The sequence below is a fragment of the Physeter macrocephalus genome, unplaced genomic scaffold (assembly GCF_002837175.3).
Source record: "Physeter macrocephalus isolate SW-GA unplaced genomic scaffold, ASM283717v5 random_391, whole genome shotgun sequence".
In the NCBI taxonomy this organism is placed as follows: Eukaryota; Metazoa; Chordata; class Mammalia; order Artiodactyla; family Physeteridae; genus Physeter; species Physeter macrocephalus.
In genome coordinates, this window is record NW_021145677.1 from 7,257 (window position 1) to 22,449 (window position 15,193).

A 15,193-nucleotide genomic window follows, 5' to 3' on the forward strand; every position below is an offset into this window, starting at 1 on the left:
AAAGTGACCGAGCCCTCTTGTGAGCCACAGAGCAGGGACTCCCAGCCAGTGCCGCCTTTCCCCTGCCATGTGTCTGGGAGGGTGAAAAGCTGCAGGTGGAGGAACAGAGCACACGCCTTGCTTCTCCACGAGCCCCAGCTCTCCATGGAGGGCCTCTCTCCAGGTGACCACACACTAGCCCGGACATTCCCTGCTGGGGGCAGGAAGGGGGCGGCATGTGGAAGTGGCAGCATTAGGCGGAGTGCCTGGGCTTCATAATTAGTAATGTGTTCCTGGGATGTGTCTCTCCTCGTGGTCACCATGGGGTTTGAAAATCCATGAAGCGTGGGTTGCGTCAGTGATAAATGGAACCAAGCGAGCGGTGGCCAGAGGCAGGTGGGACGCTGGCCTACCGGCCAGTGGACTTCTGTTAGGTTACTCTCTGAGCCTTGACTTCCTCGTTAGTAAAATAGGGATGGGAATCCCTGTCCTGAAGGGTCATGGAGCCCAAATGGGGTAATATATTAACTCTTAGCTCGGTCTCCAGAACTCGGTGGTGGTTCTGTAAATGTTGGTTTCCCTTTCTTTCTAGTGGGACAGCTTCGGGCTTGCAGACAAGAGCTTGCTTAGGACACGAGATTTGATAAGGTTGGGAGCTGTGTGGGATTGATTAGTGACATGTAGGTGCAAAGGGCCGCGTGAGCACTAGGGGGGAGTTTAATTACACAGCCCCTCGGCCTCCACAGTCAGAGGCTCCTGGCTGCCTGGTGCCGGCTTTATTGGTCCATCTGGTGCTCAGCCCGAGTCATGGCACAGGCAGGGGCCAAGCTCATTAATCGCCATCTATTCTTAGCGCTGGCGTGTGTCTTGGTGGGGCCAGACCCCCTGGAGAGCTGTGTGCTCACCGGCGGACAGCTGCACACGTCTGGGCGGGCACAGCCAAGCCGCTCGCTGACCACCTTCCTTGGATGTCCCTGTTCCTGTTCTTGTCTGAGATGCCCCGAGGCTTTTCACAGCCCTTGTTACTGTTACTCTTCTTGAGGTCCTGGGGCTGGAGGACGCACCTTTAACGGGGGCCCTGCCAGCCCTAGCTAAGGAGCACGCTGAAGAACCTGGGCAATAGTTGACATCTCCAGTGGGAGCAGGTGCAGGCTGTCACCTCCAAGGTTCCTACCTCCTCAGGGGCAAAGCAGCCCCGAGAAATGGTTTGTAGAGATCTGCCTCTCGGACTAGGTAAACTCTGAATAAAGCCAGAGCTCTTCTCCTGTAAGATGGTTTTAGCAAAAGGTTTGGGCAAATCTTTATGGTGCGCTGACGTTGCCGGGCAGGGTGCTAGGCCCCGAGGACCAGTCCAAAGCTCAGACTTGAAAGACCTAGAATTCTTGCTCCCCAGCTTGGCTGTGACAGGGCCGGGGCAGATCTGTGGCCTAGACTTACCCACTGAGGTCCTGCTGTGACACAGCGATCCCTCTGTAAGATTCCATCGCCATTCTCAACTTACAGAGGCCAGAACTGAGGTTCAGAGATGCTCTTTGACGTGCCCAGGACCGTGGGGGGCAGACCCCATGCTGGGCAGTCCCTGTATCATGCCGCATCAAGCTCTGCTAGGTCAGAGTCACCGTCATCGGGGCTGTGCCTTTTCAATCACTAAGAAGCCTTCTCGGAGTCACTTGGCTTCCTGTGCAGACTTCGTGTTGGGCACCCTGCCAAGTAGCCCAGGTGCCCTGGATGATGCAGCTGGCCTGGCTGTGGCCCTTCTCCGTGGAAGGCTGTCCCGGAGGTTCCCACCCCTCACTGGCCTTGCATGAGAGGTCCCTGAGGTGAATCATCTGCCAGGGTCTCACACCCGAGGTTTCAGTGTCTGGGCTTCCCGGCACCGCCGTCCCCGCCGTCCCCGGCCCTGCTGGCGTCCTTGCGGTCTGAGGAGCAGTGCTGAGCCTCGGGGAGCCAGGCTCACTCGCGCTGCCCCCCTCTGTCTTCCCCAGGGCAGCGAGGTGCCAGACCCTACCTTTGCTGATGGCGAGCTCCTCCCCAGGGAGTCCGGCTTCTTTCCTGTGGATGAGGACGAGGCCATGACGCTGGCCCCGCCCGAGGGCCCCCAGGAGTCGGACATGGACGGCCCCACGGAGAGCGCCCGGAGCCTGGAGGGGCCGGTCGGGATTCCCGCCGAGGAGAAGGATGCAGGGCTCGGGGGCCTCTTCCTTCCGGAGGACAAGTGAGTGAAAACTGCCTGGAGCTCCACGTGTGAGGGGAAGGTGATAGTCACGGCCGGAGATTTATTTGGAGAGGGAGGAGAGGGCTGCCGGCCTCAATCTTACCGTACGAAATTGTCGGTTTTTAATCATGTTCGACCTTCAAGAAAAAGGCAAGTTCACATGTTTCAACCTAATATATTTCCTCAGTGCAGGGGTTCGCAAACCCAAGTGGCTCTGGCAATCACACTGTCGGGGAGGGGCCCTTTGGAGCTGCTCATCCGTGTTGCTTCCCGGGGGCGGTCCATCCGCTGCACTGGTGACCAGCCAGCCCAAGGACAGCTGGTCGTACGGCTAATCATCTGCCACCTGATCATCCTGGTCATTATCTGGGGCCAGTCACCAGGAGGCAGCCAGCAGCGGGTGCCGAGAGATTTAGTAAAATTTACAGGAGAAAGAAGTGAGGAATGTGACTGAGTCAACCCGAGGTGCTAAGGAGCCCAAGGACAGATAAATAAGTGAATAAAGAAAAGAAGGTGGAGCTACCCAGAGACTTGATCTTCAGCGCCCTATCATTAACGCTGTGATTCTTAGATGGAAACCGGGGTTCCTCCGGGGCACAGTTTGAAAATCACTGTTTCCCATTCTTTGAGTGCACGGGCTTATCAGTAGGTTGGAGAGATCCTAGTTTACGAGTAAGGATACACAGAAACTGCTGCACAAGCACTCAAGGGAAGATATGTTTTGGCAGGTGATGAGTTAGTTGTACTTCTTTGGTCTTAGGTTGTAGACAGGGTTCAGCCAGCCACTGACTGTCCCAGGCCACACTGGGTCACCTGTGAGAGGCCTGGGGTCTCTGACCTGTGTTCTGTGGCATTAGGCTTCTTTGGACTAGAAATCCGCTCTGTGAACTGGGAGAAGCATCCTGCCTACCGGCTCATGGTTGTTTATTTTTAAACCTCATTCATTGTTGGAGCACAGAACTTGAAAAAGGGAGGAAAAGTGAGAATGAAGGGCAAATACCTTACTTTACTCCTGGTCCCACCGCCCAAACCCAAGACCTCTTGCCATTTAAATATTTTTATTTCCTGCTTTACCTTCTTCTGTGTAGACCCTTTACATGCTTAGACTTATTATGTCTAAAATTTTATATCTAACTTTTAGTTTAATTTTTAGTTTTAATTTTTAAAACTTCAAAATAATTTTTTTTAGTTTAGTTTTTAGTTCTAATTTTTAGTACATTCTTCAATCAAAAAAAACTTTCGCTTTCAATTTTTCCACATTACTGCCAGTATTTTTTACAAACCCATCCACAATGATTTGAGAGTCCATAGTTTATGTGACCATTTCATTTACTGATATATAGTATAATTTAACAGCTAATTCAGTGTAGCTGTCCGTACACCATTAAGTTGTAAGCAATGTTTGGCTGCTCTAGGGCAGCATCGGTTTGAACATCTCTCGCGCAGAAACCTTTTCTGTGGTGAGGTGTTTCCCTTAGGATTAAGGTCCCTAGAGTGTGCTTACCAGGTCGAGAAGTACAGCCTTCATCGGGCTCCTGGTATCTCGGCGCCCATGGACCTCCTGGAAGGTGTGGCCAGTTTCGGCCCCGCAGGCTGTGGTGGCGCCTCGTTCACGGCCGACCGTTGTCTTACGCTCAGGTCCCTGGGCCACACTCCGTCCGTGACCACGTCGGACCTCTCCACGCACTCCACCGCCTCACTCATCAGCAACGAGGAGCAGTTTGAAGATTACGGGGAGGCGGATGACGTGGACTGTGCCCCCAGCAGCCCCTGCCCCGACGACGAGACCAGGACCAACGTCTACTCAGACCTGGGGTCGTCAGTGTCCTCCAGGTGGCCCCTTGGTCTGGAGTGGCATTTGGGGTCCAGGAAAAGTGGCAGAACCAGTCCAGCCTCACCCTAGCGGGGGTTCAGCTGGAGGAGTCGCGAGCTAACGGCTCTGCTCCTGTAGTTGTGGGGGGCGGGGGCGGGCGGGGGGTGCTGCCTTTGCACCCTGATTGGGGGTCTGGAATTCCTCCTTCCTTCTGTCTTGGGGAAGAAACACAACCAACCTGGAAGGCCAAAGGCTCCAAGTGGCCTATTGATGATACCTTTCTGCGCAGCTGAGTCATTACTCTGACCTTAGCTCTCAGTTGCCTTCTCTGTGAAATGGGTACAACTCATTGGCTTCCTCTCCTTGAGAGCTCTGGAGGAGGGAGATCTATTGCTGTACTTCCACTCCCCACTCCCCCACCCCCAAACACACACACACAAGGCTCACAGGTTTTGGAGAATCTAATAATAAGCTCGGCAGGACGGGGCAGGGCACCAGACTGGACAGCAGTTCAGAAGGTGATTTCTTTCCCTGTCATGACCTAGCGCGGGGCAGACGCCTAGGAAGATGCGGCACGCGTACAACAGCGAATTGCTGGATGTTTACTGCTCTCAGTGCTGCAAGAAAATCAACCTGCTCAATGATTTGGAAGCCCGACTGAAAAACCTGAAGGCCAACAGGTGAGGCCCCGGGGCCCAGCATAGGGGCGGGGCGGGTGGGGACCAGAGGGATAAGCAGCGGGGAAGGTGGCCCCACTCTGTCCTGGCAGGTGCATCGGGGGCTGCTTCTCAGGGCCAAGCTGATTAGTGAGGGCAGGAAAAAGCCTCGCCCGCACTTTGATCTCTTGCAGCCGGGGCAGGGGAAGGAGTGGGCTGAAGCCCTCTCTGTTCAACCATCCTTTCCTCTCTCTCCCCGCCACCCCACTCTCTGTCTCTAGCCCCAACCGGAAGATCTCTAGCACAGCCTTTGGACGGTAAGGCCTCCCTCAGGGTAGTGCGGGTGGAACGCTGTCCCCTTTCACTGTGCTCCTGCTGCCAGGGTGGCCGACTCTGTGCCAGCAGCCCAGACCCAGCCAGTGCCCTGCGTGCGTCTGCACGTGCAGAGGGGGACGAGGCGTCCGTCCCAGGCAGTGCAGGCAGAGGAAGCTCCACTTGCGAGAAAGCGGGCCGGCCTCCTTGCCATCCCTTCTGTCCCTTCTGCCCCTTCTGGCAGCGGGCGGCCTCTCCACGCCCTCCGTTGCCCCCGCCTCAGGCAGGCACACCAGGGGTACCCCGAGAGACACAGCCGCCCTCACGGCTGCCGGTGCCTTTCCCTGGGCTTCCCGCCAGCAGGGGTGGGGCGTGAGCGTCCCCACTGGAGCTGGGCCCGCCGCTCCAGGGGAAATCCTGCACAGCTGACCTCCTGGGCCTGCCAGGGTCCCGCTCCCGCTGTCCCGCACACTCGCCCCAGTTCCACGCCCGGGGCTCTGGGAGCTGCCAGCAGGTGTCCAGGAGCTGGGGTGGGCCAGTCTCTTGGCTGAGACCCTGGCTGCTGACTGGGAGGGGGAGGCGGCTGGGCTCTGCCTCAGGCAAGAGTTACCTGGACAGCAGTGCCCGTTTCCAGTCCCAGCCACCGGCCCGCCGTCCTACCGTGGGTCTCCCTGCCCCTGCCCACCACCTGGGTCCCCAGAGATGTAGCTGGAGCCGGCTTGGTAGAGGGCTGGGCGGTCCCAGGGGGCCCAGGCCCTCTGCCGGGGCTGTGGTACCAGGCTGCCTGCACGGGGCGGTTCTCCAGGTGGAAGGGGCCAGGGGTGGGGGGCTCCTCCACCAGCTGTGGTCTGTGGCAGCTGCCGGCTGGAAGAGCGGTGTGCCCAACAGCGTGCTGACGCAGCGGGAAAGGGCTCTGATGGATCGCCCATGTCTGCCGGGGCTCAGGAGCCCCGTCTGCCGTCCTCAGAGCAGAACGATCTCTTGAGTTCAGAAGTCAGGCCACTCTGCTCCCCTGACTGGGCGAGGGCACCCTCCCTGGGGTCCCGGGTGCTCCCCCAGCCCATAGCCTGAGTCTGGACCCCAGTCTCCCCAGGGCCCCTGCAGCCAGACATGCCTCCCCCCACCGTGTCCACCGTGTCCACCGTGTCCACCGTGTGCAGGCAGCTCATGCACAGCAGCAACTTCAGCAGCAGCAACGGCAGCACCGAGGACCTGTTCCGGGACAGCATCGACTCCTGTGATAACGACATCACCGAGAAGGTGGGCCTGGCCGGGCGGCGGGAGGTGACGTGGCCGTGCCCCCTGGGGTGGGGGGAGGGGCTCCTGGCGGCTGCCTGGGGACTTGGGAGACCCTGTCCCTGGCCAGGAGTCGGGGATAGGTGGCCCCGATCACATGGGCACATCCACCCCGGCCCCACCCAGCACGACTCTTCACTCACAGTCACGCCGGGGTCCTAGCCGTCAGTCCCACCATTGTTAGGTTCTCAGTCCTGTGGACTTCAAGGTCTCCTCCACCCCACCCCTGCCCCCCTACGGTAGGTGAGTTTTCTGGAAAAAAAGGTGACGGAGCTGGAGAATGACAGCCTGACCAACGGGGACCTGAAGAGCAAGCTGAAGCAGGAGAACACACAGCTGGTGCACAGGTCAGGCCCGGCCTTGGCTGAGACGCGGGCATGGAGGGTGGTGGTCCGTGTTACTGAGCCCCCGGGAGAAGCTGGGCGGAGTGAGGTGGGGTGGGTAACCTGCAGGTCCTTCTAGCGCTGAGGGTCTGTGATATGTCAGCCCCTGGCTGTGGGCCCTGCCCACGCTGGGTGCCCAGGAGGACAGGTCTTTGGGGACAGGGAGACAGGCAGAGCTTTGACCTCGGCCCCCCGGGTGTGCAGCCCCGGCTCGGGTGAAAGGGAGGAATTGGGATCCATTTCCTGTCTCTCTCTGTCCCACAACGATGAGAGCCTGACCTCCCTTCTGGGGGACGAGCTCTGCAGAGGGAGAGGCTGGTGCGAGCTGGGGGTTCACACCTGCCACCGGTGGGGAAGGGTCCAGGCATTGCTGCGCCCTCCGCCCAACAGAGGCCCACTGAACGTGACTCAGTGCGGTGGTGTGTGTATGCTGTAGTCCCCACAGGTTGGCATAAAGCTGGTAAACTGATCCCCGTCCAGGGTCTGGTCCTCAACCCTGTAGGGCCCAAAGATGAGTCCTCTTGTACACCCCAGAAGTTCAGCTCCATGGAGGGACTGTTGCCAGTGAAAGGTTCCCCAGACTGATACACCAACTAGGCCGCCAGTAGTGGGGTTACGATGTCCACAGTGGGGCCTGGCCTTACCCGGCTCTGGCACGCTCACCACCGGCCAGGACGTGCCTGTCTTTGCAGTCAGGGTGCCCAGTGAGCTGAGCTATTGATCGGAGGGGGACCAGCCGGGAAGGAAGGGAGCAAAAAGAGTAGGTGAGGCCTGAGGGCTGTTTGATCCACTGTGGCGAGGCCAGCCCTCTCTGTGCCCGCCCTGGGAGAACCCCTTCAACTGCCAGGGCGGCCCCCTCCCGGCTCCGGTGGCAGGTGTGGCTGGCACGCCCCTCCTTAGATGCCGTGGGGTCCCTCGTTCATCTGTCAGCAAAGCTGCCGGCCCACAGTCGGGGTGTCAGGGTCTTGGGGTCCGGGGCTCCCAGTGGTCGCAGCCTGGGTTCGGGGGAGGAGAGTCAGGCCACAGGAGCTTGCCCTGCACTGGAGTCCTTGCCCCTCTCCTCAGGGTGCACGAACTGGAGGAGATGGTGAAGGATCAGGAGACCACGGCCGAGCAGGCCCTGGAGGAGGAGGCTCGGCGCCACCGTGAGGCCTACAGCAAGCTGGAACGGGAGCGCAGCACGGAGATCGAGCTGCTGAACACCAGGTGGGCCCGCGGGATGGCCCAGCGCCCTCCGCCCTCCGATGCGCCCTCACACCCAGCTCTCGCCCTGTGGGCGGGCGCCGTTCCCATTGTACGGGTGGGAAAACTGAGCCCCAAGGGGAAGCCTCCTGTAAATCTACTTTTGATACTTGAACACATGGATGTGTTCTCTAGGAAGCAGGTAAAAGACTGTCCTTAGTAGGTACAACTGGAAACGATGCTTGTCTAACAATAGGAGAATAGGTTAAAAAACAAAACAAAACAAACACAGCGGTCTTGCCCTGAGTCCTGTACTGGGTCTTATGTCCAGGCTTGGAGCGCCCCCTGCTGTCAGATTCTTCCCGACCCTGAACACTGGGGCGCACTGACCCCAGGCCCCAGGGACCAAGGATAAGCAGGGCTGCTCCTGGGCCTCGGGTATGGCTGTTGGAATCTGCGGCGGGCAGGGAGAGGAGGACGGACCTGGGAGTCTGGCTTGGTCACCCATTAGCTCCACGATGTTGGACATACTCGGTCACTCTCTGGGCCTCAGTATCCATCTGCCAACCCTCCCCGGAGAGTGACCAGGAAGGCAGGTCGGCTGATGCACGTCAGACCGCTGCACACAGGTGAGGGCTCTGATGATGCCAAGGCCCTCCCCGGACACGGGCCAGGGAGGCCACCTGGGCCCCTGGCAGAGAGGATGGCTGCCCCTGCTCTTCTCAGGCCCCCTGTGGCCCCGGTCTCTGAGCTGAGCCTCTGGAGTCTGACAGGTCCAGCCGGGGTGGAGGGTGGGTGGGGAGGTGGGCTCCCTCCTTGTACCTCACAGCTGGAAGGCAGGTGGTCCCCTGCCTGCTGAAGTCAAGCAGGCCCAAAGGAACTTGGTGGGCCAGACCCCCGTGCAGCTGGGTGAGACCTCCCAACTACCCAGTGCCTGAGACCCGCTTTGTCCCCTTTATCGACCAGGGCTTCATCTTAAGTTTCCACGGGTGTTCTAGAAGCTGCTGTTTTGCATCTGTTTCTTAATGAGGCAGGTACCTCATCAAGCATCACTTTCTCTGCCTGCTCCTGACAGCCGGCCGGTCGGCTGGCCTGGGAGAGGTGGCTGGGACGCAGGTGGTGGAAGAAGACCGTGGGAGTGCGGACCAGGGCCCAGGCCGAGCACTGTCCCCTAACCCCTGCCCCTGCCCAACTCCAGGGGGCTCTGTTCCCACAGACGCTGCAGGCAGCGCTCCCAGAGTCTGCAGTGTGCTTTGTGCCTCAAGAGAGGTGGTCTCGTCGGGGGGTGGGGGGTGGTCTGAATCCCCCTTAGGACCTGGCCCAGGGGCTTCTCCTGGGGAGCCCAGAGGGCAGTGGGTGCCAGGAAGCCCTCTCTCCACGAAGGAGGACACGACAGTGGGAAGGAGAGGGAATGCCTGCACTGTCCTGGTGCCACTGGCCAACGGCCCAACTCACCTACCCCTCTTCTCAGTTCACTGAAAACTGACCTGGACAGTCCCTGGTGAACATTAACAGAGGAACCACTGCCCGTGGGTGTCAGAGGCAGCTGCAGTGAGCGCTCGCTCAGAGGGCAGAGCCCTGGGGGAGATGCGGGGAGGAAGGTCGCCTTCCAATGGTGAATCCGAACAGGAGGGCCCTGCCCCAGATGCCACAGGAGGACGCTCTCCATTAGCAGAAGAATACCACTGCCTACCCCGTCCCCAACCCTGGGGGTGTTTCAGGCCCTAAGCAGTATGCAGAAAGAACCTTATGTTCTTATTCATTCACAAACAAGTGTTTCCTTTTATCCAAAAATAATAATAACTCAGGGTCTTTACCATTTTGCCTTGGATGACAGGAAGCTCAAAGCCATATTACCATTTGGAACAATTATTCATATTCTCCCTCCCCCTCCCCCTCCCCCTCCCCCTCCCCCTCCCCCTCCCCCCTCCCCCTCCACGCACATGCACCTAGGGAAAGCTCCCCCTCCCTCTCCCTCTCCCTCCTGGTATGTACCCTCCAGGGAGCGGAGAATTGCTGCAAACTGTCAAATCGTAAGGGAATCTCCATTTTTGACGTTCTTGTCCTTCTCCTTTCCCCAGGGTACAGCAATTAGAGGAAGAAAATACCGAGCTTAGAACAACAGTGACTCGGCTGAAGTCACAAACAGAGAAGCTGGATGAGGTAAGCAGCAGGTCCAGGCATCGCTCAGGCTTGGATCTTGAGCCAAATCCACAGAGAGGCTGCGTTGGCCATCGGAGTCCTTTAGTTTCTAGTTTCTGAAATTCTAATAAAATTGCCCTAGCCAAAAAAAAAAAGAAGGCATCATACATGAATAATCATTCATTTTTCCATATTTCTTATTTTCCACATTTTCTATAGTGAATATCTATTTCCTTGTATTACGGGGGGAAATTTTAAAAAAAAGAGGTTAGCTTCTGTTTGGGGTCTTACCTTCTTTTTTAAAAAATTTATTTGTTTTATTTATTTATTTTTGGCCGCATTGGGTCTTTGTTGCCGCGCACGGGCTTTCTGTAGCTGCAGCGAGCAGGGGCTGCTCTTCCTTGCGGTGCGCCAGCTTCTCATTGCGGTGGCTTCTCTTGTTGTGCAGCACGGGCTCTAGGCACACGGACTTCAGTAGTTGTGGCTCACAGGCTTAGTTGCTCCGCGGCACGTGGGATCTTCCCGGACCAGGGCTCGAACCCGTGTCCCCTGCATTGGCAGGCGGATTCTTAACCACTGCGCCACCAGGGAATTCCAGGGCATCTTACTTTCTTATTCAGGTCCATCTGGCATCATTGAAGGGCTTCAGAGACCTGAGATTTTTCTAGCTGTTGTCTCTAGACTCCTAGGGGATCTGGCCATTTCTTTAATCCGTGCCTCGGAGGGCTCTGTCCAAGGGGCTGATCTGATGGCCCATTTGTTGAGGTGGCTGCCTCGGCCCCCAGCAAAGCCCCTGGGGCACAGCAGGCCCCCTGGGAACTCTCCCCCTGCCCCGGTCTCCCCGGCTCCAGGAGCGGCAGCGCATGTCCGACCGGCTGGAGGACACCAGCCTGCGGCTCAAGGATGAGATGGACCTGTACAAGCGCATGATGGACAAGCTGCGGCAGAACCGCCTTGAGTTCCAGAAGGAGCGGGAGGCGACGCAGGAGGTGGGTCCCGGGCTGGCAGGTGCCAGGGCTCCCCCACCCCCCCACCCCGCCCCGCGCATGCCCCGCGCCCCTGCTCCCGCCAACCAGCCTCTTTCCCCCGCAGCTCATCGAGGACTTGCGCAAGGAGCTGGAGCACCTGCAGATGTACAAGCTGGACTGCAGGGGCCGCGGCTCGTCCTCCGGCCCGGGCGAGTTCAGTGCCAGGGCCCGAGAGGTGGAGCTGGAGCATGAGGTCAAGCGGCTCAAGCAGGTGGGCCCTGGGAGCCTCTGACCCACGGGATGAGGTGTCCAGGCCCCCTCCGGGTGGGTTTCCTGTGAGGGCCCGAGAGCCGTAGCGCCCCCTGCCCCGACGTAGCTGCCTGCTCCTCCCGACTCCCTCGTTGCCAGGGCTGCTGGTCCCCATCTCATGGCTCAGCCAAGGCAGGTGGAAATCCCAGGGGCTCTGCTCAGCATCCGTGAAAAGAAGCAGACACCAGTCTTTTGTCCTGGGCGCATGGGGTGTGGGAGGAGACTCTACCCAGCCATCCAGCAGTGCCTCGCTGCGTTGGGTTCTCCCAGGAGCAGACCCCGCGCCCAGGATTCCATTTCAGATGGTTTCCGGACGCACTCCCATGATTGGAGACCAGCTGGGGGTGCGGCAAGCGGGATCAGGATGGGGCAGTGACCCAGCGGGGGCGTGATGGTGCAGAAAGCCCGCACCCAGAGACTCTGAGTTGACCGCCGCCCCCCGACCCCCGGAAGCAGAGGTGCTGGAGGTTCTGCTCCCACAGCAATCCTAAACCCCAGCCCTTCTCAGCCACGAGGGGGCGCCCTAGGCCCCAAGTGTGAGCAGGTCTGGGCAGGACAGTACTGGGCCTGCGGTACTCAGGAGCGAGGGTGCCCCTGGAAAGAACTCCCAAGAGCGGGATTCCTGAGCCCGGCTGCAGGAGGAGCCACGGAGATGAGCTGACCCGCCAGCCCAGAGATCCAGAGCATCACTTCTCCTCACCAAGGGCCAGTGTTGGAGAAGGAGCCACTGTGAGGCGGTGTCCTCACACAGGGCCTTCGGGGCCCCTCTTCTGGCTCACCCACCTCCAGGGAGGAAGGGGTGGCCTGGAGCCATGCCCCTGTCTGGAAACTTAGCTCCCTGAGCAGGGCTGTAACTCCTCCTCAGAACCCCAGGACCTCCCAGGACCCAGCCCTCCTCCCCCTCAAGCGTGGCAGACGCCACGTCATCTGTGGGTGTCCTGAACTGGCCATGACACACGCCCAAGGGGTGGAGAGGGTGCTGGTGGCAGTCAGGGAGCAGTGGATGCGGAGAAGTGGGTTCCGGTGGGAGTTGGTATTGCCTTTGTCCCCCTCCCCAGGAGAATCATAAGCTGCGGGATCAGAATGACGACTTGAACGGGCAGATCTTGAGCCTCAGCCTCTACGAAGCGAAGAACCTCTTCGCCACCCAGACCAAAGCCCAGTCGCTGGCTGCGGAAATAGACACAGCCTCTCGTGATGAGGTAATGTGCCCACCGGCTCTCGCCGTGGAGCCTGGCTCCTCATCTGTGAGTCCTGCCCCATCTCACCTGTCTCGATGACAAGCCTCAGGCTGCCCGGGGCCTGGCCCCTCGAGGCCCCCATCTGCAGTGACCCCAAGTGACAGGGCAGAGCGCTGAGGCAAGGAGGCTGCAGGTGGAGTTAAATCCGCTCTGGTTTCCTGTACGTGGTGGGAGGAGCATGGGTTTGGGAGCAGAGCGGAGTTTGAGTCTTCACTCTGCCAGGAACATGCCGAAATGGCCAGTTGATTTCATCAACTTATAATCCAGGGGAGGCTGGACGACCCCTCCCCCAAGCCAAGAGGGCAAGGACGCTAGCATTTCTTGGGCACCTGCTTGCAGTATGTCTTCACTTAATCTTCTGAGAACTCAGAGGCTTTCTGAACACTTGCCTGTCACAGATCGGGAGATCAAGACACAAGATCACCCAACTTACGGAGGGAGAGGGACCCAGGTCTCTAGCTGCAAAGCCCACTCTTTCTGCCCCACTGGGGTGTGCTTATGAAAGATCAGGCCTCCGAAGTACCCAGATTAGATTTCAACACGAATCATGAGTCACTGAACCCTTACCCTGTGCTTGGGACACACAGCTAAGAGCTGGCCCCTGGGCCTCAAGGAGCTCCCATGTGAGCCGGGCACCAGCCTCCAGCCTGCGGGCAGAGGCAGCATTTCAGTTACAGCCTAAAGGACACGGCAGAAGTTGACCTGGAGAAGGACAACGGCAGGGCCGGAGGGCGGTGAGAGGGACATTCCAGGCAGAGGAAACAGCTGGCAGTCTTAAGGACTTTGGATGTCACTCCTGATTATAAATGCCTCTGGCCAGTGTTCTCTACCTTTATCAGAAAATCACCCATACCTGGACTCCTCCATGGGCCAGTGATATGAGACTCTCTGGGGGTGTGGCCTGGGCATCTTCGTATTTAACCCTCCCTGGGTGTGACGCCCTAGACTCATGCCCTGGCTCCGAGCGCTGAGACTGGTCTTGGGGCACTGGCTCTGCCCGCACCCCAGCCCCGGCCCGGCCTCTGACCTCTCTTTCTCGTTCCCTTCAGCTCATGGAAGCCCTAAAGGAGCAGGAGGAGATCAACTTCCGGCTGAGGCAGTACATGGACAAGATTATCCTTGCCATCCTGGACCACAATCCCTCCATCCTCGAGATCAAACACTGAGACAAGGGGCCTGACTGCAGAGCGGCCTCGGGACCCCTGGACCCCGGGATTAAGGGCCAGATCCTGCCTGAGGATGCGGCCCAGGCCGGGCTCCCACGCACACTGTAAATGTGTCTCCGGCCACGGTGGTGTAACGTGTACTGGTGTGTATGTGGGGAGGCCACGCGCACAGCAAGGGGTGAGCGTGGGCCGTGGCCGCGGGCGCCGTCTGCGCTGTTAGCCGTCCTTGCACTTTGTGGTCCCTTTGCGAGGGGCAGAGGGTCCCCGAGGTGGGAGGGGGCGAGGTCGGCGGTCAGGAGTTACTGTAATGATGAGAGCTAGAAGCTTCTGTTTCAGATACTGGATAAAATGATTCTACCTCTGGGGACCAGGATTAAAAAGTACTCTAAGTGAGACAGGCTCTTCCACCCCGTCCCTGTTTCCCCCTGGGAGCGGGAGCAAAATTACGAGCTTTTCCAGGAGTTCAAATGCCTCGCCAACCTCTTTGGCCACCTTTCAGGCCCAGGTGCTTGAGCTCGGAGAGGAAAAAGGAGCATATGGGGGGAACATGTAGGGGCCCCTCACGAGCCCCCCCACCCCCAGCCGGCAGCCCGTGTGAGGCTTGTGCACGGTGTGTCCCAAGGACTCAGGTTTGTGGAGGAGCTGGAGGGGGCGACCTTCATCCTGAGAATTCTTGGCGTTTTGAGAGTTCCCCGCAAACTTCTCCATCCCTGCTCACCTACCTCTCCCTCTCTGTCTTTGTTTTGTGTTTTAAGAGTGAAAAATAAGCAGCGTTCACCTGGGTGTACATGAAGGGTTAAAAGAAAGGGGAAGGAGGCTGGGGACAGTCTAAGGCACGTGTTGGCGTTGGGCAAACCAAAGTCACGATTTTCGGGCGGCAGCACACGCTCAGGTCCCCGTCGGCATCCTTTCCCGTGGATGCCCTTTAAGAGAGGACATGGATGGACCCTCTCGACAGCTCCCTCGGGCTAGAAGTGGGCCTTGCTTACCTGTCCCTGGTGACGGCCTTGGGTTTGGATTTTCAGAATCCATGCTCTGGGCTTGGCTCAGTTGGGTGGTGAGGGCCCCGTGTTACAGCCTTTAGAAACACACCTGTACTCGGGTCTCAGCCAGGGGAACAAACGCTGTGCTGGTGGGAGAGACAGTTGGGGAAGTGGCAGGGAAACCTTGGTCTTCCATCCTGGTGACACATGGTGGATATTCACCCTCTGGATCTTTCATGTGATGTTTTGTTCTAGGTGGCTGGGAGTAGATACGGTACTTTCCTTTGAGTTTTCCGATGCGTCTCAGTTTTGTATGGCTTGTGAATGGTTTCCTTAATCCAAATACATATAAACAGTGTATGGTCTTATTTTCCCCCCTGCAGTTTCTTGTTTCCTTCAGCACTTCTAGTGTGAACAGGAAAGCTTGGGCATCTTGGGGAGGGGTGTATGCAAAGGAGAGAGGGCAGGAGAGGGTGAAGAGGGGACCTAGGGCCTCGAGTGTGTTCCCGCCCACAGAGCAGGGCTGTGGCCGGGGCTGATCTTCATCC

General features: G+C 58.6%; 1 protein-coding gene across 1 annotated transcript; it reads left to right on the top strand.

The window, feature by feature from the left end:
• Positions 1–1,965: 1,965 nt before the first annotated feature.
• On the top strand, positions 1,966–13,790 carry RAB11FIP4 (RAB11 family interacting protein 4). The gene is made up of 12 exons (XM_028485430.2): positions 1,966–2,194; positions 3,833–4,027; positions 4,553–4,687; positions 4,945–4,980; positions 6,136–6,235; positions 6,515–6,618; positions 7,720–7,860; positions 9,918–9,999; positions 10,830–10,967; positions 11,071–11,217; positions 12,314–12,457; positions 13,546–13,790. The coding sequence occupies exons 1-12, from the start codon at positions 2,052–2,054 to the stop codon at positions 13,660–13,662; spliced, it is 1,482 nt and encodes a 493-aa protein (XP_028341231.1). The 5' UTR covers positions 1,966–2,051; the 3' UTR covers positions 13,663–13,790.
• Positions 13,791–15,193: the final 1,403 nt, after the last annotated feature.